This window comes from Nycticebus coucang, chromosome 22 (genome assembly GCF_027406575.1).
Source record: "Nycticebus coucang isolate mNycCou1 chromosome 22, mNycCou1.pri, whole genome shotgun sequence".
In the NCBI taxonomy this organism is placed as follows: Eukaryota; Metazoa; Chordata; class Mammalia; order Primates; family Lorisidae; genus Nycticebus; species Nycticebus coucang.
In genome coordinates, this window is record NC_069801.1 from 17,269,457 (window position 1) to 17,294,615 (window position 25,159).

At 41.5% G+C, this 25,159-nt stretch overlaps 1 protein-coding gene across 7 annotated transcripts in view; it reads left to right on the forward strand.

Moving 5' to 3' along the window:
* The first annotated feature begins 5,446 nt into the window (after positions 1–5,446).
* The window catches only part of KDM1A (lysine demethylase 1A), a 132,346-nt gene continuing 112,633 nt past the window's right edge, over positions 5,447–25,159 (forward strand). For all 7 annotated transcript variants that reach the window (XM_053575513.1, XM_053575512.1, XM_053575514.1 and 4 more), the window contains exons 1-2: positions 5,447–5,955; positions 17,529–17,694. In XM_053575513.1, coding sequence (XP_053431488.1) covers positions 5,602–5,955; positions 17,529–17,694 — 520 coding nt within the window. In that variant the 5' untranslated portion in view covers positions 5,447–5,601. The remainder of the gene's footprint in view (positions 5,956–17,528; positions 17,695–25,159) is intronic.

Here is a 25,159-nt window from a genome sequence, read left to right on the forward strand (position 1 = left end):
AGCCTGGCCAGACCAAGACCTCATCTCTAAAAAATAGCCGGGTGTTGGCTTGGCACCTGTGGCTCAAGCAGCTAAGGCACCAGCCACATACACCTGAGCTGGCAGGTTCGAATCCAGCCAGGGCCTGCCAAACGACAATGATGGCTGCGACCAAAAAATATCCGGGCGTTGTTGAGGCTGCCTGTAATATCAGCCACTTGGGAGGTGGAGGCAAGAAAATTGCTTGAGTCCAGGAGCTGTGATGCCATGGCACTTTACCCAAGGTGACAGCTTGAGGCCCTGTCTCAAAAAAAAATAAAATAAAATAAAAAATAGCGGGCCGCCCCTGTGGTTCAGTGAGCAGGGCGCCAGCCCCATATACCGAGGGTGGCGGGTTCAAACCCAGCCCTGGCCAAACTGCAACAAAAAAATAGCCGGGCGTTGTGGCAGGCGCCTATAGTCCCAGCTACTCGGGAGGCTGAGGCAAGAGAATCGCCTAAGCCCAGGAGTTGGAGGTTGCTGTGAGCTGTGTGATGGCACGGCACTCCACCGAGGGCAATAAAGTGAAACTCTGTCTCTACAAAAAAAAAAAAAAAATAGCCAGGCGTTGTAGCAGGCGCCTGTCATCTCAGCTACTTGGGCGGCTGAGGCAAGAGAATCGCTGAAGCCCAAGAGTTTGAGGTTGCTGTAAGCTGTGATGCAACAGCACTCTACCAAGGGCTACAAAGCAAGAATGTCTGGGAAAAAAAAAAAAAAAAGGGGGGCGGCGCCTGTGGCTCAAAGGAGTAGGGTGCTGGCCCCATATGCCGGAGATGGTGGGTTCAAACCCAGCCCCAGCCAAAAACTGCAAAAAAAAAAAAAAGATTAATTAGGATCCAGACTCCGTAAAGTTTGATGTTACATTTTAAAAATGAATAATTTGGTCTACCAATTCCACTTTTAGATATACCCCAAAGAATTGAAAATAGGAGATGTTTGTACACCCATGTTCATAGCAGCATCATTCATAGCCAAATGTGAAAGCAACTCAAATATCCATAGACAGATGAATGGATAAATAAACTATTGTATATACATACAATGGAATATTAGTCTTAAGGAAGGAAATCCTGGCATGTTACAAAGTGGATGAACCTTGAGGACATTATGCTAAGTGAAACAAATTAATTTTAAAAGACAAATAGTATATGATTCCGCCTATGAGGGACCTGGAGTAGACAAATTCATAGAGGCGGAAAGTAGGCTGGTGGCCGCCCAGGGTGGGGAGGCGGGGGAGGGGTAAAGTAGAGTTGTTTAATAGGTACAGAGTTTTGCAAGATGAAAAGCGTTCTAGAGATTGTACAACAGTGTAAATGCATTTAATACTATTAGGCAGCCTATTTTAAAATCGTTAAGATGGCAAATTTTATGTTACATGTATTTTATCACACTAAAAACAACTGAAATGAATTAGGAAAAATGAATATGTTGTAAATGATTTTTTTATTTTGCAAATAGATGCAAATGAATTATCTCATAGAAAAGATAACCCCAAAGCTTACAGTTTTATGGAGTTGCAGGACATTAACCATTTTTTTCCTAATTAACTTTGCAATCACATTCCACTGTCCTGGATTTTTTTTTTTTTTTTTTCTTTTTGAGACAGGGTCTTAGTCGCCCTGGAGTTGAGTGCTATAGTGTCATAGCTCACAGCAACCTCAAACTCTTTGGCTCAAGCAATTCTCTTGCCTCAGCCTCCCAAGTAGCTAGGACTACACGTGCCTGCCACAACACCCAGCTATTTTTAGAGACGGAGTCTTGCTCTTGCTCAGGCTGGTCTCAAACTCCTGAGCTCAGGCAATCCACCCTCCTTAGCCTCCTAGACTGCTAGGATTACAAGCGTGAACCACCATGCCTGGTCCTTCCACTGTTCTCTTTTCTACAGACTAGTGACCATATATTAGTTACTAATATTCTCCTCTGAACAAGCTTTATCATTTTGCTTGTTCTGTCAATAGTGTGTTACATCTTTGACATCTCCTTACTATTTTCTGTAGGAATTCTTTACATAAAAATGTCAGTTTTAATAACTGAGATATTCTAATACACAGCAATGTGTTACATAATGATAGGGATATGTTCTGAGAAAAGCAGTGTCAAGTGATTTCATCATTGTAGGAATATCATAGAGTACAGTCTACTACACACTCCTAGGCTATATGGTATAGTAAACTGCTCCTAGGTCACAAACCTGTAGGCAGTTATAACAAAACAGTAAGTATTTGTGTATCAAAATACTCTAAACAAAGAAAAGTACAGTAAAAAATACATTATTGTAGTCTGATTTTGTTTTAAGACAGAATCTCTGTTGCCCTGGGTAAAGTGCTGTGGCATCATAGCTCACAACAAGCTCAAACTCCTGGGTTTAAGTGATGCTCTTGTCTCAGCCTCCCGAGTAGCTGGGACTACAGGTGTGTGCCACTATGCCCAGCTACTTTTTCTATTTTTAGTAGAGCTAGGGTCTTGCTCTTGCTCAGGCTGGTCTTGAACTCCTGAGTTCAAGCAATCCACTGGCCTCAGCCTCCCAGAGTGCTAGGATTACAGGCATGAACCACCTCACCCAGCCTATTATTATAATCTTCTTTTCTCTTTCTCTTTTTTTTTGAGACAGAGTCTCACTATGTTGCCCTCAGTAGAGTGCAACCTCCAACTCTTAGGCTTAAGTGATTCTCTTGCCTCAGCCTCCCAAGTAGCTGGGACTACAGGCGCCTGCCACAATGCCTGACAATTTTTTTTGTTGTAGTTGTCTGTGTTGTTTATCTGGCCCAGGCTGGGTTCGACCCCACCAGCCTGAGTGTACGTGGCTGGCACTGTAACTACTGTGCTACAGGTGCTGAGCCCCATTATTATAATCTTATGGGACTAAAATCATATATGTGGTCAATCCTTGTTGGAAAGTCATTACTCAGCTATGGCTATATTCAATTGATCACCACTTGTTGGGCTTTTTAGTTTAGTTTTTTGTTATTGTTACTATACATAAACTGAGATAAGCTGTGTTGAAGTTAAATATGTACAAATACTGAAATATTTTCCTGAAGTGTTTTCCTGAGAGTGGAATTACTGCGTGAAAGGACATGCACATTTTTATTTGTTTTTTTTTTTTGTAGAGACAGAGTCTCACTTTATGGCCCTCGGTAGAGTGCTGTGGCCTCACACAGCTCACAGCAACCTCCAACTCCTGGGCTTAAGCGATTCTCTTGCCTCAGCCTCCCGAGTAGCTGGGACTACAGGCGCCTGCCACAACACCCGGCTATTTTTTGGTTGCAGTTTGGCTGGGGCCAGTTTGAACCTGCCACCCTTGGTATATGGGGCCAGCGCCTTACCGACTGAGCCACAGGCGCCGCCCAGGACATGCACATTTTAAAAATAAATTTCAAGTTTTATCAAATTATTCAGTGTGCAAACAAGTCATATGGAATTATGGGATTTAAAACAAACCACACCCTGTGTGTCAAGCCTCAGAAACAACCAATTCCAACTCTTTTTAGCTATTTCTTCTGTATTATCTTGATAAATAGCATGCTTATACTGTTATTTCTTGATTTCTCAATTTTGACATTATGTATTATATTTTATGATGGAAGATAAGGATTTAGCTCTGGAGCAGCACCTCTCCCATCCCCACCACAACCCCCTTTCCCTAATTCTTTCTCATCTCTCTCCTCCACAAACTCTCTTTTCTCCATTCTGTCAATATAATTTTATCATTTGTTGTACATTTCCTTATTTCCTTCTTTCCCTCCCTTTCTCCCTCCCTCCTTCCTTCCTTCCTTTTTTTTTGAGCCAGCATTGCTTTATTTCCCAGACTGGACTCAAATTCCTGGGCTGGAGCCATTTTCTGCTTCAGTCTCCTGAGTACCGGGAACTGTAGGCAGGTGCCACAACACGTGGGTCCATTTTCTTCCTTGCACATTTTTTTTCTGCCTGGAACTTGATTGTCTCTTTTTTTGTTTGCCTAGCTTTTTAACATACAACTTAACTGAAAGTACTGTTACAGAAAACAAATATACCTATTTTATGTGTATTGATTCAGTGAGTTTTGATGAATAAATATACCTCTATAACCATCACCTCAATCAAGATACAAAACATTTCCATCACCCCCAGCAAGTTCTCTCATGATCTTTAGCAGTCAACTCACACTCCTGTCCCAGACATCTGCCGATTGGATTCTAGCTAGAGCTTAGTTTGACTAGTTCTTGAACTTCGTGTAAATAAAAAAATTGTTTTGCAAATTTTTTTTTTTCTTTTTGGCCAGGGCTGGGTTTGAACCCACTACCTCCAGCATGTGGGGCCAGTGCCCTACTCCATTGAGCCACAGATGCCACCCAGAATAATTGTTTTGAGAACTATACTTTGAAGAGACAGACTACCACGTATTTAAAAGGCAATATAGATCTGTGTAGGCCAGGCACCTGTAATCCACTGTGGGAGGCAAGCAGGACGGATTGCTTGAGCTCAGGAGTTCGAGACCAACCTGAGCAAGAGCTAGACCCCCGTCTCTAAAAATAAAAGGGCGTTGTGGCAGGTGCCTGCAGTCCCAGCTACTCGGGAGGCTGAAGCAAGAAGATCGCTTGAGCCCAAGAGTTTGAGTTTGCTGTGAGCTATGACGCCACAGCACTCTACCAGGGCAAGAAAGTGAGACTGTCTCAATAAATAAATAAATAAATAAATAAATTATAGATCTGTGTAATAAGCGGAAATATATTCGAAGAACACAAGACCCGCTCCAGTAATGTGTCAGCGAAGGATTCTTCAAAGAATTAAAAGAATAAACCACCACCACCATCATCGTTATAAAGAAGTAACCTGGAGGACAAAGAGGAGCTATGCATGTGGAGATGGATATGGGAGCGGGTGTTAGTGCAAGCCAGGAGGTGCCTAGCTTCTCCCAGGGAAGAGCTTGAACAAAAACTTGGAGGCAAGAGCAATCCCATCTGGACTGGATTTTCTCATTTCTTTCCATTTTATCACCATGGAAAGTTACGGGCTCTTCTTTTTCCCCAGCCTAAGCAAGACAATTATGAGTAATAAATAAGACGATTTACCAGCAACTTCAGTGTGTTCCCTCCTCTCCCTTAGAATGTTAAGTTCTTTGAAAGCAAAACTTCATCATTTAACCCTTGTCACGTAGTTGGAATTAATAAACATTGGTTGAATTGACGAACGAGTGGGTGAATGAATGAATGAACTCCGCATACATGGCCACAAGTCCCTGGAAGAAATGTTCGCCCTCGGAGGTGCAGTCTGGCCCAGAAGCCCTAAGATCTTGGTCTGTGACAGAACCCTCTCCAAAGGCCAAGGAGACGCTCTAGGCGAACACCGCTCTCGCTGCACGGCGTCTCTCTGGCTGAGAGGACGCAGCTCTATGGCTGCGGGGAAGGGGCGGGGCCCGTGGGCATCCAGGAGCCTTTTTGTCCGGCGCCGCGGGAGCGCGCCCGGCGCGTGCGCGCATGACAACAGTTGGGAGCGCGCGGGCGGCGTGAAGTGAGGCTAGGTGAGGCGAGGTTAGGTGGCTCCGGACCCACGGAGCGACAAACTCAGCGGCCCCTACGGCCGTCGGCGGCCCGGCGGCCTGATATGTTGTCTGGGAAGAAGGCGGCAGCCGCGGCGGCGGCGGCGGCTGCTGCGGCGGCGGCCGTGACGGAGGCCGGCCCCGGGGCGGCGGGCGGCGCTGAGAACGGCTCCGAGGTGGCGGCGCCGGCCGCGGGCCTGTCGGGCCCTGCGGATGTCGGATCGGGGGCGGCCGGGGAGCGCACGCCCCGAAAGAAGGAGCCTCCGCGGGCCTCGCCCCCCGGGGGCCTGGCCGAGCCTCCGGGGTCTGCCGGGCCTCAGGCCGGGCCTACGGTCGTGCCTGGGTCTGCGACCCCCATGGAAACGGGAATAGCAGAGACTCCGGAGGGACGGCGGACCAGCCGGCGCAAGCGAGCCAAGGTGAGGCTCGACCCCTACCTCGGAAGACACGACCCGTTTCCCACCTTCCCCTAGGCTGTCCAGGCCTCACCTGTCTCCCCAGCTCTTAGGCCTTGAGCTCCACGACCGCCCAGACCTCTTCTGAGTCGATGCCCAAGCCACCTTCCCTCCAGCTACTCGGGTGGGGTGAGAAGGGAAGGTCTTTGCCAGTGTTGAATAGGGTCTTTGTGCTGGGACCCGGGCGACGTGGGGAAGGGAAGATTGATGGTGGATGGCAAGGGTATTTTACTTACTACATCTTGTACACCTTTTTATTTCCTTGACGTGAAAAATGGCTCCCTGACGTGGAGTTCTGGTTGGGGTTGTTGGAGACATCCCTTGCTTGTCCACAGATGTGTCTGGAAGCCGTTCAGCGATATCGATGGCGTTTCAGTTGGTTGCACAAGGAGGCTATAGGGTGATGCTAAAGAAATCGCCTTAGCCACCGAGTCGGAAAAGAAACACTTTTTTTTTTTCTTTTGTGACTTTGCTGTATGCTGAGAGTTTTGTCTTTTTCCTCTCATATTGCTTTTGGCATACATTTTTACAGATAAGGGAGCTGAGTACGACAAGGATGTTTGCAGTTTACAGAGGCTGCTAATAGCAAGACAATGTGCAGATACGTATATGGGAAGAGAAAGATTTGACTCATAACAGACAATAACTGCTGCACATTTCTGGGTGCCAGATACTCAGCCTGTCACTGTCTTTTAAATTTTTTGCCAAAACAAACGTCAGATATTTAGGAATAAATAGACGGAGGCACATGGTTTAAGCAATTTGTCCAAAGTCACAAAGCTAAGTGGAGGAACTTGAGATGTAAGCCCCATGTTTTGTGACAGGGTATCTTCAGGACACTGTGTATGGCACTGGGACAGTATTAGGGCACAAACTTTAGAATTGGCCCTTTTCTGGAGATTTCATGGTCTAGTTGAAATAAAAACTGAAAATGTGTATATAAAGAAATATTTAAATTCGTTCTATTTAAATAATTTATTAATTTATACTCATAACATTGTCAGTAATAATTTTAATTGCAAATACCAAGTCAGTGTGTAGGAGGAGCTTCTTGAGATGGGTGACCCCATCCCTCAGATATGAAATAGAGGGCAGAACTCAATAGCATTTTTGTTTTACTATTTCAATAGACAGTGTGGTCAGAAGCTGTGTGATAAGATAGACAGATAGATATACATATATATATTATATATTTTATTTATTTTTTTTCTTTTTTGAGACAGAGTCTCAAGCTATCACCCTGGGTAGAGTGCTATGACATCACTGCTCACAGCAACCTCAAACTCCTGGACTTAAGCGATTCTCTTGCCTCGGCCTCTCAAGTAGCTGGGACTATAGGTGCCTGCCACAATACCTGGCTATTTTTTGGTGCAGTTGTCATTGGTGTTTTAGCTGGCCCAGGCCAGGTTCGAACGTGCCAGCCTCGGTGTATGTGGCCGGTGCCCTGCCGACTGAGCTACAGGTACCACTATATATATATATATAGATATATAGATAGATAGATAGATATAGATAGATAGATAGATAGATAGATATTTTTTAATTTTGAGACAGAGTTTCAAGCTGTCCCGCTGGGTAGAGTACCGTGGTGTCGTAGCTCACAGCAACCTCCAACTCAGGCTCAAGCAATCCTCTTGCCTCATTTTTTCTATTTTTTAGTAGAGACGGGGTCTGTGACTTGCTCAGGCTGGTCTCGAATTCGTGAGCTCAAGTAGTCCACCTGCCTAAGCCTCACAGAGTGCTAGGATTATAGGTATGAGCCACCTCACCTGGCCGATAAAATATTTTTTTAAATCAGGTTTATTGAGGTACTTCACATATAAAATTCACCATTTTAAAGTGTATAAATCTGGCCAGGTGTAGTGGCTCACGCCTATAATCCTAGCACTTTGGGAGGCCAAGGTGGGTGGATTGCCTGAGCAAAGCCAAGACTCGTCTCTGCTGAAAATAGAAAAAGAAGGGGGGCGCCTATAGCTTAGTTGGGTAGGGCACTGGCCACACACACCCAGGCCTGCAGGTTCAAACCCAGCCTGGGCCAGCTAAAACAACTATGGCAAATAGCCAGGCGTTGTGGTGGGTGCCTATAGTCGATATCGCTGAACAGCCTCATTTGTGGACAAGCAAGTGATGTTTCCAACAACCCCAACCAAGTGCCTCCCTACTTGGGAGGCTGAGGCAAAAAGAATAGCTTAAGCCTAAGAGTTGGAGGTTGCTGTGAGCTGTGATGCCACAGCACTCTACCCAGGGCAACAGCTTGAGACTGTCTCAAAAGAAAAAGAAAACTAGCTGGGTGACTGAATGAGACTCTGTCACAAAATAAAATAAATAAATAAAGTATACAAATCAGTGGGTTTTAGCATATTTACAAGGTTGTGCAAACAGTACCACAGTTAGTTTTAGAACATTTTCATTATTGCCTCAATGCGCTTGTATTGAGTTAATAGGGTAATACAGTTAGTATAGCAGTTAGTCCCCATTCTCCTCTTACCCCAGTCCCTGGCAACCATTACTTTCTCCATGCATTTGCCTGTTCTGGACATTTAATCATGTAGTAAACTGCTTTTTGTATTTGATTTTAGTATGTTATCAAGGTTCATGTTGTATACTTCCATTCACTACTTGATAACTCTTTACCGCTGATTACATGGAATTTTTTCATCCAGTCATCATTTGGTGGACATTTGTTTCCACTTTTTGGCTGTTATGCATTATGCTGCTATGAACATTAATGTACACTTTATTGCGTGAACTTCTGTTTTCAGTTCTCTAAGTTACATGTCAAGAGTAGAACCACTGGATTGTATGATAACTTGGTGTTTAACTTTTTGAGGAATTGCCCATTTTCCATAGCAGGTGCGCCATTTTACATTCCCACCAACAATGTGTGAGGGTTCCAGTTTCTCCAGATTCTTCCTGGCACTTGATGATGTCCGTTTTTTACTATCACTGTGGAGTGGGTGTGAAGTGGTATCTGGTGGTTTTGATGTGTATTACCCTATTAACTAATTATGTTGAGCATCTTTTCATATGCTTATTGGCCATGTGTATATCTGTATATCTTCGGATTTCTATTCAAATCCATGTCTCATTTTAAAAACTAGGCTGTCCTGGGGCGGCGCCTGTGGCTCAGTCGGTAAGGCGCCAGCCCCATATACCGAGGGTGGCGGGTTCAAACCCGGCCCCGGCCAAACTGCAACCAAAAAATAGCCGGGCGTTGTGGCGGGCGCCTGTAGTCCGAGCTACTCGGGAGGCTGAGGCAGGAGAATCGCTTAAGCCCAGGAGTTGGAGATTGCTGTGAGCTGTGTGAGGCCACGGCACTCTGCCGAGGGCCATAAAGTGAGACTCTGTCTCTAAAAAAAAAAAAAAAAAAAAAACTAGGCTGTCCTTTTATTTGGTAGTAAGAGTTTTTTATGTATTCTGGTTATAAAAGTTTTTACTTTTGGGCGGTGCCTGTGGCTCAAGGAGTAGGGCGCCGGTCCCATATGCCAGAGGTGGCAGGTTCAAACCTAGCCCTGGCCAAAATAAAAAAAAAAAAAAAAAGTTTTTACTTTTTGGTGAGGTCCAGAAGTTAAAATTTTCTTTTGTTCTTTTTGCTACTGGTATTATAACCGATAAACCATTGCCTAATCCCGTTTCATGAGCATTTACTCCTGTGTTTTGTCCAGTAGTTTTCTAGTTTTAGTTCTTGCATTTATGTCTGTGATCCTTTAGCAGTTAATTTTTGTATGTAGTGTGAGATAGAGGGTTCAGCATCATTGTTTTACATGTTGTCCCAACACGATTTGTTGAAGACTGTTATTTCTTCTCCTAAATGATTGACACTTTAGTTAACTGACCATAAACATAAGGGTTTATTTCTGGATTCTATCCCATTGATTAATATTTTGGTCCTCTGCCAGTACCACACTATTTTTTTTTTTTTTTTGGTAGAGACAGAGTCTCACTGTACCGCCCTCGGGTAGAGTGCTGTGGCGTCACATGGCTCACAGCAACCTCTAACTCTTGGGCTTACTTGATTCTCATCAAGTAAGAGATGAGAGCAGCTCTCATCTTCTTAGGTGTGCTTCCTCTGAGTCCAGGAAAAAATAGCCTCCCGAGCAGCTGGGACTACAGGTGCCCGCCACAACGCCCAGCTATTTTTTTGTTGCAGTTTGGCCGGGGCTGGGTTTGCACCCACCACCCTCGGCATATGGGGCTGGCACCCTACTCACTGAGCCACAGGCGCCGCCCTATTTTTTTTTTTTTTTTTTTTTTTGAGACAAAGCTTCAAGCTGTCACTCTGGGTAGAGTGCTGGGGCATCACAGCTCACAGCAACTTCCAACTTCTGGGCTCAAGCGATTCTCTTACCTCAGCCTCCCAAGTAGCTGGAACTATAGGCGCCCGCCACAACACCCAGCTATTTTTTTGGTTATAGTGTTCTTGGCAGGCCTGGGCTGGATTCAAAATTGCCACCTCTGGTGTATGTGGCTGGTGCCTTAGCCGCTTAAGCTACAGGCGCTGAGCCAATACTACACTATTTTGATTACCCTAGTTTTTTTTTTTTTTTTTTTGTAGAGACAGAGTCTCACTTTATGGCGCTCGGTAGAGTGCCGTGGCCTCACACAGCTCACAGCAACCTCCAACTCATGGGCTTAAGCGATTCTCTTGCCTCAGCCTCCCAATGATTACCCTAGTTTTATATTATAAGTTTGGAAATCAGGAAGCTTGAGTTCTTCAACGTTGTTCTTTTTCAAGATTATTTTGGCTATTCTGTGTCCTTGGCATTCCCTTAAATAATTTTAGGATCAGCTAATCAATTTCTCCCAAAATGCATCTGGGGTTCTAATTGGTATAATGTTGAATCTATAGATCTGTTTGAGGCATGCTCTAAGAATTTTTTCTTTGTAATTCTCCTTTGTTTTAATTCCTCTTGCCTTGTTTTCTTTCATTATGATTAGCTCTAAAACTTTGAAAAGAAAAACGAGTCACTTGCTTATTTGGGGGAGCAATTAGGAAACTAGGAGCAAGGGAAGCCTACCCTTTTATAGCTAGACTTGGGACTCAGAGGAAGCACACCTAAGAAGATAAGGATATACATTTAAGGAGTAAAAAGCAAGCCCAGGTCAGTTTAGACTGATCTTGCTTCAAGAGTTCTGAGGTGTATGCCCAAGATATATCTCTGTTTTATGGCCTAGGAGCTAATCTAGTTTTGGGAACCCTCTTTTAAAAAAATTTTATGATTACATAATTAAAATCAGGATTAGGGTATTGGATGGGGTCCATATAGTTGAGCATCCCTGAAGGTTAAGTTTTATCAGTTTCAGAATAAACTCACTTCTGGATGTGTTTATACTAAAATTATGGTAAAATATTTAAGGGTTGAGATTGGTGTATTAGGTTGGGACTTACAGGGACATCATATTGCTTTAAGAATGGTGGCCTTGAGCTTGACCTTGAGCTGGGCCTTGAAATAGAGCAGAATTTCAAGAAATATTGTGGAAGAATAGACTTTTTGGAGTTAGGCATTTTATCTTCTATAGTTCATTTTTCTCAGGTAAATAAACACTATCTTTTTTTTTTTTTTTTTTTTTTGAGACAGAGCCTTAAGGTGTCATCCTGGGTAGAATGCTGTGGCATCACAGCTCACAGCAACCTCCAACTCCTGGGCTCAAGCGATTCTTCTGCCTTCCGTAGTCTCGCCAAGTAGCTGGGACTACAGGCGCCTGCCACAACACCTGGCTATTTTTTGGTTGCAGCCGTCATTGTTTGGTGAGCCTGGGCTGGATTTGAACCCGTCAGCTTAGGTGTATGTGGCTGATGCCTTAGCCGCTAGAGCCACAGGCGCAGAGCCAAATAAACCCTATCTGGTAAGGTTTTTAGGTGTAGATGTAATGTTAAAAAAATGCTTATTTTAGTGTTTGGCATATAGTAAGTGATGACCAGTAATTAAGTATTTTTTTTTTTTTACAATTAAAATGGCTTTTATTCCATTGGGGTGCAGGTGGGTGAGATCTCCAACAGGGAGGAAAGCCATCACAGTAATTAAGTATTACAAGCAGGAGAAAAGGAAGTGGAAAAGACTTGAAATACAGTACATGCTTTGAGAAGCCACAGGAAGCCCAGAGTGGACAGCTGAATGTTGGAAACAATGAGCAAATGAATTTAACTGGAGACAGGGATTGTCTAGGAGCAAGATAGGGTGATCGGATCAGTAGTGTTTGGGTTGTACAGTGGTGTGCACATTGTAGGGAACATTAGATTTGTGCTGTCCAGAATGGTAGTTAGTAGCCACGTGGCTGTAAATTTAAATTAAGATTAAAAATTTTTCCTCAGCTGCACTAGCTGCATTGTAAGTGCCCAATAGCCACAGTTCCAGTATTCTGAAGCACACGTACAGAAAGAACATTTATGTTGTCACAAAAAATTCTGTCAAGACAGCTCTGAACTAGACTATGAAGTACAGACCATAAGTGCTGTGAGAATTCAGAGAAGAGAAAGATAACAACCTAAATCCCCATCAACCCAGGAATGGATTAACAAGCTGTGGTATATGTATACCATGGAATGCTATTCAGCCATTAAAAAAAGATGGAGACTTTACTCTTTTGTATTAACGTGGATGGAATTGAAACACATTGTTCTTAATAAAGTATCACAAGAATGGAAAAGCAAGTATCTAGTGTACTCAATATGAAGCCAGTGGACGATCTAATACACACGTAAGAGGAAAACTCAATTCAGGAGAGGAGGAGGGAGGGGAATTGGTGTGCTCCCCTTAATGGGCACAACGTAAGGGTATATGGCAACACCTCTTGGGTGCGGAACACAACTACAGAAGGCACTCTTACCTAACAAATGCAAACATCATAACCTGGTTGGTTGTACCCTCCCATTAATCTGAAATTTAAAAAAAAGTATATTTTGAAGTTTATAATAACTAAGAAATCATTTACCGAGTGGTGGGCTTCAGATTTTAGCATTGGATTAATAGAAAAGGTGGGAATAGTTTTTAGAGTTTAGAGGTGGGTGGAACAATATTGTGGACTTTTTGACTAGTGTGTTAGAAAGTGATAAGAAGTAAGTTAGAATCGTTAGAGCCAGAATTTATGTGCTAGTTTGAAAAGTTTGGTCTTTATTTCTTAAACTGTCAGAAAATATGTTATTTGGAAAGATAATCTGGCTGTTGTGCCCTAGGTGAACTAAAAGGGAGAAAAAAAAAAAACCAAACCTGTAGCTTTTAGGGGATTGGGTAGTGAATGAATCATTGTAGTAAAGGGTAGGGATGAGAAGGAAGAAACTAGAGATGTAAATTTGAGTGTCATCAAGTAAAGTGAATACCCTACTCATCGTCTGCTTGTTGGGACATCTTTATCTTCTTGGTTATAAATAGTTGTAGAACTTCTGAAGTCCTTGAGATGAGACATTACCAATTCTTTGAATTCGAAGTCCTTTTCTCAGGAATATTTTTTAGAGTTTGTAAGATTCTTTCAGATGGTTTTAAAGCTTTATTACATGAGGAAACCTTTTTTTTTTTTTTTACAAAACTTTATGCAAAAATCTCAAAATAAAGTACTTAAGTATTAAGTTTGAATTTTGGCTCAGCGCCTGTGGCTCAAGCGGCTAAGGCAGCAGCCACATACACCTGAGCTGTCGGGTTCGAATCCAGCCTGGGCCCACCAAACAATGATGGCTGCAACCAAAAAATAGCCCGATGTTATGGTGGGCGCCTATAGTCCCAGCTACTTGGGAGGCGGAGGCAGGAGAATCGCTTGAGCCCAGGTGTTGGAGGTTGCTGTGAGCTGTGATGCCACAGCACTCTACCCAGGGCAACAGCTTGAGGCTCTGTCTCAAAAAAAAAAAAAAAAAGTTTGAATTTATAACGTTTATTGTAGTTGTCAGTCTATGAGAACATGACGCTGTTGTAAAGCCAATTTGAGATTGGAGGTTAAACATGACAGTTGTGGTCTTGCTTCAGCTTTAGAATCTAATTTTAATTCTGTTTTCTGACAGTCCAGTACTGATTGATAAGTAGTGCAGAAGGTTGTTTTTAAGTTTTGTTTTTTTTTTTGTAGAGACAGAATTTCACTTTATTGTTCTCGGTAGAGTGCCGTGGCGTCACACAGCTCACAGCAACCTCCAACTCCTGGGCTTAGGCGATTCTCCTGCCTCAGCCTCCTGAGTAGCTGGGACTACAGGCTCCTGCCACAATGCCCGGCTATTTTTTTGTTGCAGTTTGGCCGGGGCTGGGTTTGAACCCGCCACCCTCAGTATATGGGGCCGGCGCCCTTGCTCACTGAGCCACAGGCGCCACCCTGTTTTTAAGTTTTTATTTTTAAGTTTTTCTTGTCATCATCTCAGGACACACATTAGTTGAGCAGCTGGCTGATAAACTTCATTCTTAGGTCTATCCAGAATTGAGTTACCCAGCAAGTACAAGTTAATATGTTGGTGGTCTTAGGGTTAAGGTTTGTTTTAATAATACTTTAAAAAACGTAAAATAAGCTGGGTGTGGTGACTCACATCTATAATCTTAGCACTCTGGGAGACTGAGGTGGGTGGATTGCCTGAGTTCATGGATTGGAGACCAGCCTGAGCTAGAGCGAGACCCCCATCTCTACAAAAATAGCTGGGCATTGTGGTGCCTGTAGTCCCAGCTACTTGAGGCTGAGGCAAGAGAATCGCTTGAGCCCAAGAATCTGAGGTTACTGTGAGCTACGACAAAGTGAGACTTTGTCTCAAAAAATTAAAATAAAAAAAATTAAAAAATATATAAAATAGGCTTGGCGCCTGTGGCTCAAGTAGCTAAGGTGCCAGCCACATATACCTGAGCTGGCGGTTTCGAATCCAGCCTGGGCCCACCAAACAACAATGATGGCTGCAACCAAAAAATAGCCAGGTGTTGTGGTGGGTGCCTGTAGTCCCAGCTACTTGGGAGGTGGAGGCAGGAGAATCGCTTGAGCCCAGGAGTTGGAGGTTGCTGTGAGCTGTGATGCCATGGCACTCTACCCAGGGCGACAGCTTGAGGCTCTGTCTCGAAAAAAAAAATATATATATATAAAAAATACTTAATAAAGGAAATCCTGAAGAACCCTATGGGTCTATGGAATAATTTTGCTTTGTTTTTAAATACTGTATTAACTGTAGACTGTGGCAGGTTCCTATAGTCCAGACATAGCTACCCAAATAAGTTTACGTAGGAGGCTAAGTTGGGAGAATTATTGACTAGGAGTTTGAGGCCGCAGTGCTGTATGATCATGCCTGTGAATGGCCATGACTCTGTCTTTAAAAATAAATAAAGGGAGGGCGGTGCCTGTGGCTCAAGGAGTAGGGCGCCGGTCCCATATGCTGGAGGTGGCGGGTTCAAACCCAGCCACAGCCAAAAACCACCAAAAAATAAAAAATAAATAAATAAAAGGAATTTCTTTAAATAAATAAATAAATAAAGGGAAAAAGTCGTTAAGTGATTGAATAAATAGGATTGATGGGCAGGTAGTAAAAAGACTGAATCTCAGGGAAGGATCAATTACTGTTCTGGAGTAAAAAGGAGAAGGAAAACTATATACTGTAATCATTAGTTATATTTTCTTTTTTGTTTTTATAGACAGAGTCTCACTCAGTTGCCCTGGGTTGAGTGCTCTCGTGTCATAGCTCACAGCAACCTCAAACTCTTGAACTCAGTGGGGGACTGGAAGCACAGACCACTACGCCTAGTCTGGCTATTTTTTTTTTTAGTTTTTGTAGAGATGAGGTCTCTATGAGGTCAACTATGTTGTTCTGTCTGGTTTCTAACTTCTGGCCTCAAGTGATTCTCCTGTCTCTGCCTCCCAAAGTGGTGGCGTGAGATAGATTATAGACTTGAGTTACCACACCTGGCCTATTCTTAATTTTTGTTTAACTCAATCCCTGTTTTCAGTAAAAATCTTCTACCTCCCTCCTCAGTCAATTCCCTATCCCCCAAATCTTTTTTTTTTAGACAGTCTCACTATGTTGTCCTCTCTAGAGTGCTGTAACATCCCAACTGACAGCAACCTCTAATTCTTAGGCTTAAGCGATTCCCTTGCCTCAGCCTCCCAAGTAGCTGGGACTACAGGAGCCTGCCATAACTCCCGGCTATTTTTGTTGTTGTTGCAGTTATCGTTGTTCAGCTGGCCCAGGCCAGGTTTGAACCCTCCAGCCTGGGTGTATGTGGCTGGTGCCCTACCCACTGTGCTACGGGCACAGCCCTATTCCCCCAAATCTTCAGGTCCTATCACTTAAAAGAAGAAATAGGCTATTTGATAGTAGCCAGCCATCTGGAGCTATTTCAGAGAGACATTCAGCAAGTTAAAATATATTACATTTACTGTAATCTTTAAGATTTAGACTTATTTTGGAAATCTAATACATTAAGTATGTTATATGTGGAAATAATGTTGTCTTCTCTCTACCTTCACATCTAATAAAATTATTTTAGTCATTTTATCTTTTTATTAAATTCCTAACAAACTCTTTTCATTGAACCCATAATAGAGAACTATAGTTTCTATGACTTCCTGGAATCTTTATTAGAGTGGAAGTCACAATGACAACTTGAACAGTGTTCTAGTGTTGACGACAGTCTGTAATACAGTATTATACATTTTGGCCAACCAGTCCATAATATCATCTTACTTGTTCTGTGCTCCTTTACCCCCTCTTTTTACTAATGACCTCCTCCTCTCTCCTTTATAACTAGTGTAAATTAGTAGTAAGACTTGTGGCCTCCATTTCCACGTCACTCACTCCTTAATTGCTGTAGTAAGAATTCTTTGTTATTGGCCGGTGCCTGTGGCTCAAGGAGTAGGGTGCTGATCCCATATGCCGGAGGTGGCGGGTTCAAACCCAGCCCCGGCCAAAAAAAAAAAAAGAATTCTTTGTTATTAAAAAAGTTCCTTCAACTTTTTTAGGTGCATTTTTTTAAGCAAATGCACCTTTTTATAGTTTCAGTTTGAATGTTATTATTTATAATTTTTATTTCCCACCCCTCACCCCATTTCTTTTCTAGAAAATGGAAGAGTAGTTAGAAGCATGGGTTCAGCAGTAGACAGACTTGATATTCTAGTTAACTATATTTTTTCCTAACTGAAGATTGTTTTAACCTTTTGTTGAAACTTTCAGTATGAAGTATAATACACACAGTTAAAAGTTTTCTGAGGAGTTGCAGAGAGCCTTCAAGTCAGTGATCTGAATGTTAGTGCTTTAATGTAAAAGTTACAGATTGGGCTAAACCTGAACTGATTGTTCCATGGTTTTTGTTTTCTTTCTTTCTTTTTTTTTTTTTTGCAGTTTTTGGCCAGGGCTGGGTTTGAACCCACCACCTCCGCATATGGGGCCGGCGCCCTACCCCTTTGAGCCATAGGTGCCACAGGAGTTATAAGGTTTAATAACTCCTTATTATAAGCTGGCTTGTCCCTCGTTATATGCTTATTTTCCCTTAGAATTTGAAGTCAGCAATTCACACTCACTGATGGTTCCAAATAAAGTCCCCGCTTTTAGATGGTTACTATATTTAGCTTTCCCTGGTATAATCTCCATCTAGGTAGAGTACAGAGAGATGGATGAAAGCTTGGCCAACCTCTCAGAAGATGAGTATTATTCAGAAGAAGAGAGAAATGCTAAAGCAGAGAAGGAAAAGAAGCTTCCACCACCACCCCCTCAAGCCCCACCTGAGGAAGAAAATGAAAGTGAGCCTGAAGAACCATCTGGTGAGTCTGGTTACCAACCACAGTTTTATCTTAGACATAGAATAAATGGGTTTATTCCCATTCTGCAATATTATTTATGTCTTCATCTTTGCTTTATACTCTGATATTGGGGCTGTGGCCATGTGTGTCTTTGTGTGTATACATATATATGTATGTGTGTATGTGTGCACATACATAGTGGTATTCATACTCTTTTTGTATGTTTCTGTGCACATATAGAGGAGGAAAGAAAGGATGGGAGTGGAAGGACAGTGGCAGTATAAGGTGATTGGAAAGTAGGGAGAAAATAAACAATTAAAGAAAACATACAGAAAGCCAAATCCAAAGAACCAAACCTTCCAATCACAACTCTCATTTAGATTTTAGAAATAGTATGAGCCAGAAATTGTTCTGACTGAATTATGCATTTACCACATAGTTAGCTACTTTCTGAAAAAAACTTTCATGGTGTGTTTCAGTTGTGAGAAATGCCATTTCCTGGTGAACAAATGTCAAAATATATTCTGGAGTCAGAGATTCTAAGCTTACACAAGCTTCCTTATAACCTGTAAATATGACTGGGGTCTGTGGTTTCAGAGCTTCAAACTCATATCCTCCCTCAGCCCTGAGTCTTAGCTTTCTGAGTATGTCCGATAAGCAGAGAAGCCCTTCTGTGTTGGAGAGACCAAGCAATGGGAAAATCGTGTGTGTTTGTGTGTATGTGTGTGTGTGTGTGTGTGTGTGGTATAGCTCATTCTTTAGGAGATCAAAAGCAAAATCTTAATTATTTTTTTTTATCTTCTGCCCTTACTGATATTTCATTGACTCTTGACTTTGAATTTTTACTAAGTTCCTCACCATGAAATCATTTTTGTGTTTCCAATAGCTGAAGGCCCATTCACCATTTAGTCTTAGTCTTATTCCTTTTAAAAACAAATGCTTGTTTGCTATATCTTACATGACTTTCATAGGTACCCAGATTAAGAGATATTTTATTTGAGAAGTTTTATTTTTTTTTTTAAGAAGATTTTTCTCCTCTGTGGTGTTACTATAAATTACCAGAAGTTACTTTATTTAAAAAGAAAACCAGTATTAGTGATGATGCTTCATTTAAGGGGATTGCAAGTCATCTTAATATAAACCTAGGTTGAGAGCTAATCAAAGTCTGGCTAAAACTCTTAAAAATAAAACTTTATAATTTACAGGATTATTAACAAAATGTGATAAAGGAATATAGTTTGAAAATATTTAGAGAAAGGCAGACTAGATTCTGAGTTCAATTCATCTCAGAGTCAGGAGTTTTCTAAGAAGAGTGGTTCTCTAAAACTTTCTTATATAATGATTTCTTGAGCAACTACTTGTGAGAAGGTGTTTAGTCTCAGTGGTACATTAGCTTTGGGACTAATGTCCCTTAGACAATTGTAGCTTCTTTGTACCTTAATAACATGTTCCGTTTTTATTGATTTTTCTTCCTCCTCTTTCTTTTCTTACACATTTAGTTCTCTTCCCTTCTATCCTTTTCTCCGGCCTTTCCCTTCACCCCTCTCCTTTCTTTCCTCTGTTTTCTTTCCTGTCTTTACTGTAGTCCTGCTAATAAGATACACGTGGATAACCCTTTTGTTATTTCTCAAAGCTCAGGAGGCTGCTGATCTCTTAGTTCAAGAGCTGTTTGTATTGTGCAGTGATGATCTGGTATCTCCAGTGCTGCCTCACTTTTTTGTGTATGATTGTCAGTGTCTCCAGGAAATAACTGATTTACTGTAGGTTCCATTTCTTTGTCCCCTGAATATTTTAAACTGAGTCCTGGTGTTGGTATTTTCTTTTTTATTAATTTTATTATTACTATTTTTTTGAGACAGAGTCTCAAGCTGTCGCTCTGGGTAGAGTGCTGTGGCATCACAGCTCACAGCAACCTCCAAGTCCTGGGCTCAAGCGATTCTCCTGCCTCCACCTCTCAAGTAGCTGGGACTACAGGCGCCCGCCACAATGCCTGGCTATTTTTTGGTTGCAGCCGTCATTGTTGTTTGGCGGGCCCAGGCTGGATTAGAACCCGCTAGCTCAGGTATATGTGGCTGGCGCCTTAGCCGCTTGAGCCACAGGCGCTAAGCCTATTTTCTTTTGTATGAAAGAGGTTTTCAAAATTTCATAAATGTTATTACAGAAACTAAATGACTTAGCAAAAGGACTTAGGATTTGGGAGACTATCTTTATTCTATTATGTTCTGGTTAATTCTAACCCAGAGATGATTTGGTTTAAATAAATTATCTTAGTTTTTTTTTTTTTTTTGTAGAGACAGAGTCTCACTTTATTGCCCTTGATAGAGTGCTGTGGTGTCACAGCTCACAGCAACCTCCAACTCCTGGGCTTAGGTAATTCTCTTGCCTCAGCCTCCTGAGTAGCTGGGACTACAGGCGCTCGCCACAACGCCCAGCTATTTTTTTGTTGCAGTTCGGCCGGGCCGGGTTTGAACCGCCACCCTCGGTATATGGGACCAGCGCCCTAGTCACTGAGCCACAGCCACAGTCACTAAGCCCCTATTTTAGTATTTTTGTTATAAATTAAGGTTTTAAGCTGAGGATATCTTCAGTGCTTAGAAATGTGTTGAAAAGTACTTAGCCTGGGCAACGCCTGTGGCTTAGTGAGTAGGGCGCCAGCCCTATATACCGAGGGTGGCAGGGTTTGAACCAAACCCTGGCCAAACTACAGCAGAAAAAATAGCTGGGTGTTGTGGCGGGCACTTGTAGTCCCAGCTACTCAGGAGGCTGAGGCAAAAGAATCACCTAAGCCCAAGAGCTGGAGGTTGCTATGAGCTGTGACGCCACGGCATTCTACCGAGGGCAACAAAGTGAGACTCTTGTCTCCAAAAGAAAAAAAAACAACAAAAAACAAAGAAAGAAAAGTACATGGCCAAAACTTGGAAATATATTACTTATGGTTATGAGAATAATTATTTTTCCTTAATTTCCTTAACAATTATTTTTTTCTTCCTAAAACAAGAGTCTTTGAAAATTTCTTGGGTGAATTAGGGAAGTACTTTTCTCTAGGAAGGACTGGCAATCTATAAGCCTATACTATTTACTAATATATTAATAGTTTAGAAATAGACTGGGCCCTGATGGTGAATCATAAAATATTATCAGATGAGTTAAGTTTTTGGAAACTGTCTAGGGTTTCCAAATCTTGTTGCCTTGCCAGAACCAGTTCTTTCACAAGCATTTTTAGTCAGCCGTGGAATGGAAGCATTGGCATGAGTGTATTAAAATATTGAGAGAAGATATGAATTTGTTTCTTTTCTTTTTTTTTTTTTTTTTTCCAGTTTTGGGCCGGAGTTGGGTTTGAACCCGCCACCTCCAGTATATGGGGCCGGTGCCCTACTCCTTTGAGCCACAGGCACCACCCTGTTTCTCTCACTTCTTTTAGGTAATCACTAGACATTATTCTCTTAAAATAAATAAGATTTGCATACATTTAATTCTTACTACTTATAAATTTGTATAGAAAATTTTCCTTTGCTTTCCACAGTGTTAACATTAAGAAGAAGGATATATTTTAATTATGAAAGTACAAGATAGCCTGTGGGTGAAATGATTTGACTGGAGAAGGTTCCTTAAGGAGAGTAAGGAGAAGATGCATGTGAAGGTTGGAGGCATGTTGTGGATGGCCGTGGTTGACTAAGCCAGGCTAAGGAATTTGAGCATAAGGAGGGTCTGGTCAGAGGTAGGAAGTACTGAAGTTTTTTTGAGAAGGTGGCTTGTACTGAAAATACATGTTTTGGAGAGATCAAGCCGATAATGCTCTGTAAAGGTGAGCTAAAGGAATGAAGAGACTGAGATTGTAGATAATTTAGGCTGTTTTGGTAATTAAGTTTAGTGGATTTTGCTCCATGTTCTCAGTGTTAAAGCTGAATTTTTAGAGAAACAAGAGTTTTGGGTTTTTTGTTTGTCTGATTGGATTTATTTACTTGGAACAGTGGTTCTCAACTTTCCTAATGTTGCAACCCTTTAATACAGTTCCTGTGGGTTGCGACCCACAGGTTGAGAACCACTGACTTTGGACAAGTTCTCTGTTTTGGCTTAAACCCTGTTTTTAGATTTATTAATTTTTGACAATAACTTAATTTGGTATTGGAGTTCTAAGGTAGTCAAAAGGGTAAAATGAATTTTTCATACTAAATATTATTATTCATATTTAAAACCTACCCTATTTTGTTTCTTAAACATTTCCATGTGCTTTTATATTTATTGTACTTTTGAATATATTTGTTTTAATGAATGATGGTTTTGTTTGGTTTCATGGTACCTATTCTTTGAAGACAAAGGTGTTTTTTAGGTCATGGCAACTGAACCTGAGCAAGTTGTTTTCAGAATTGAGTGTCTGGTTATTAGGAATGTCACATAATAGTGGAGCTTCTGTAGAAGAGAGTAAACAAACTTTTTTCTTTTTTGGAGACAGAGTCTTATTATGTCACCCTCAGTAGAGTGCTGTGTTGTCACAGCTCACAGCAACCTCAAACTCTTGGGCTTAAGCAGTTCTCTTACCTCAGCCTCCCAGTAGCTGGGACTACAGGCGCCCACCACAACTCCTGGCTATATTTTTGTTACTGTTGTCATTGTTGTTTTAGCAAGCCGGAGCTGGGTTCAAAACCCCCAGCCCCGATGCATATGGCCGGTACCCTAACCACTGAGCGATGGACGCCAAGCCAACAAACTCTTATTCAGTTGGACTTTACTGGCTTAGATTAATAGCCTCTCTGTCAAATTAGCTTTCTATTTATTGAAGAAATGCTTTTTTCCGTCCTTAGCTCAGTTTGTTTCACTGTGTACCTTAGATTCTTCTAATCTTAGTTTCTTATTAGTGAGACTTCCTTATATTAGCTGATTTACCAACATTTAGCTTTATTATTTTCATGTAAAAACATTTAATTTTTTTCTGCCATTGCCTTTCAGCAGTTAAAATTTACCAGAAAAATCGTAACTAGTTAGTTCTTAGATTTAAATTTTGTATTGGGTAACTATCTTCACTAGAGATATATACCAGATATAGAATATATCTGGTTTGATATATTCTATATTGAATTAGACATAGCTTAGTGATATACAGCCTGCAATTTATTCTAAAATAAGTAAAAGGGAATTTGAAATTCCCTTCTTAAACTTCTTCAAGTTAATGGATTTTTCAGTAGGGCTATCAGAAGAGTGTGTGTGTGTGCGCCTCTAGCCTCAGTGATGTGCTAATACTATCTAATGAAGCTCAGAGGCTTCCATTAAACTACTGGTTGACTCCTCATATCAATTTCGTTAAATATGTTTACCTAATCAGTAACAGCTCTGGATTATAATTCATGTAACAACCAAGGGAAAAATCACTTTATCTCAGCAGTTCTCAACTTGTGGGTTGTGACCCACAGAAACTGTATTAAAGGGCTGCAGCATTTGGAAGGTTGAGAACTACTGCTTTATCTCCTTATATTATTTGTACCAGAGGAAATTCTCTATTCCAGAGGAAGTTCTCTTCTTTGTTATACATAGTAATTTTGGAGACTTGTATATGTGTGTTTGAAAGAGATAACAGGCTATTAAGTAAATTAACAAAAATAATGATTTTCAACAAGAAAGTTTGGATTTGATAAATTTTGGGACCTGTTCACGTAACAGTCAAATTGTAGATTGGAAGTATTTTTTTAAAAATCACATAAAGAGTGGTAACTTGAATTGGTAAAAGTGCTAAGTTATAGAAAATACACAAAATGTATTCAGTTTCATTGAAATTTGATCACAAATGCTGTTACAATGAAAATATCCATAGGATAAAAGATTGATAGCCAAAAATTTGATGGATTGTTGATTTAGTAGGGCCAGAGTCCAACAGGCAGAGTTTTTTTTTACTAACCTTTAGAACTTGATATAAGAGAACTTACACCAAGAATAGTATGGAAGAATTGAAGATTAACTTTTTCACTTTAAAAGAAAGTAATCAGTCGTCCTAATGTTTTCACCCCCTGCGACACAGTCTGATTGCAGTCAGTATAGGCATGGATGGTGGTTGCCAGCACTGTGTTTGGCAGCATGGATAGTTAGAGTCAGAGTTCAGCTGAATAGTTTAGTTATGTTATCACACTGTAACTGTTCTAGAAGTGGCTTAACCCCGGCTCTTCTCTCTGATTTTTCCCTCCATTCCTATAGGTGGTATTGGAGAGCCAGACTAGCTTTCAGGTTTGGCAAGGATTAACTCCACATTACCTCCACAGGGAAGATTATAGGATTCCTTTACATCCCCATGCCCAGCAGGAGCCCCCTTTTGGTAGATTTACCAGAGGTGGCTAGGAAATTTATTCCTGACAGAGTTGTCTGTGTTACCATTTGATCTGCTGGTGTAAAATAAATGCTTGAAATCACTGGATTTCTTACTATATGAAGTATGATGCATGCAGTCAGAGAATAGATTTAGGATTAATTTTCTTGCCTTTTTTTTTTTTGGAATACCATCGTTTCAGTGTTCTGATTTGGAACTATACTCCAAAATAACTTACTGGAGGACTGAGAAAAAAATGTGACAGGCTGAAAAGGTAATCTAGATAAATTCAACAACATTCTTATATTTTGAGAGATGCTATAAATGGACCACGATATATGTACTGTAAACAACACAGTCCCCACTCTTAGATATAGCCTAGCATGAGATACAAATGTATACATAAATGTGTCATAGAAGGTAAAATACTCTTAAATGTTACATTTCAGTATAAAAAAATTCAGGCTTGGTGCCTATGGCTCAAACGGTTAAGGCACCAGCCACATATGCCTGAACTGGTGGGTTCGAATCCAGCCCAGGCCCACCAAACAACAACGGCTGCAACCAAAAAATAGCCGGGCGTTGTGGCAGGCGCCTGTAGTCTCAGCTACTTGGGAGGCTGAGGCAGGAGAATCGCTTGAGCCCAGGAGTTGGAGGTTGATGTGAGCAGTGATGCCACGGCACTCTATCCAGTGCAACATCTTGAGGCTCTGTCTCAAAAAAAAAAAATCTAGTGGGATTTAGTTGCAGAAAGGGTGAAGGGTAAAGGATTGTGATTATGGAGGAGACATTTTTTAAAAAAGTAAAGTAGAGGGCAGCGCCTATGGCTCAAAGGAGTAGGGCGCTGGCCCCAAATACCGGAGGTGGTGGGTTCAAACCCAGCCCTGGCCAAAAACTGCAAAAAAAAATTATAATAGAGACATTTTCCACGCAAGATTCCTCCAAATGTGGTAATTCCTCATTCACTTCATTCTATGCATATTAATTGTACAACTGTAATACTTTGTTCCAGACATAGTGCTGGATTCTGAGGGTTCAAAGATACTCCATTCCCCTGCAAAGAATTCACAGTTAAGAGTTACAGATACTAATAATTAGCTACAATGAAAGAAATAATAATAGCCGGGCACAGTGGCTGCTCACACCTGTAATCCTAGCACTCTGGGAGACCAAGGTGAGTGAATCGCCTGAGCT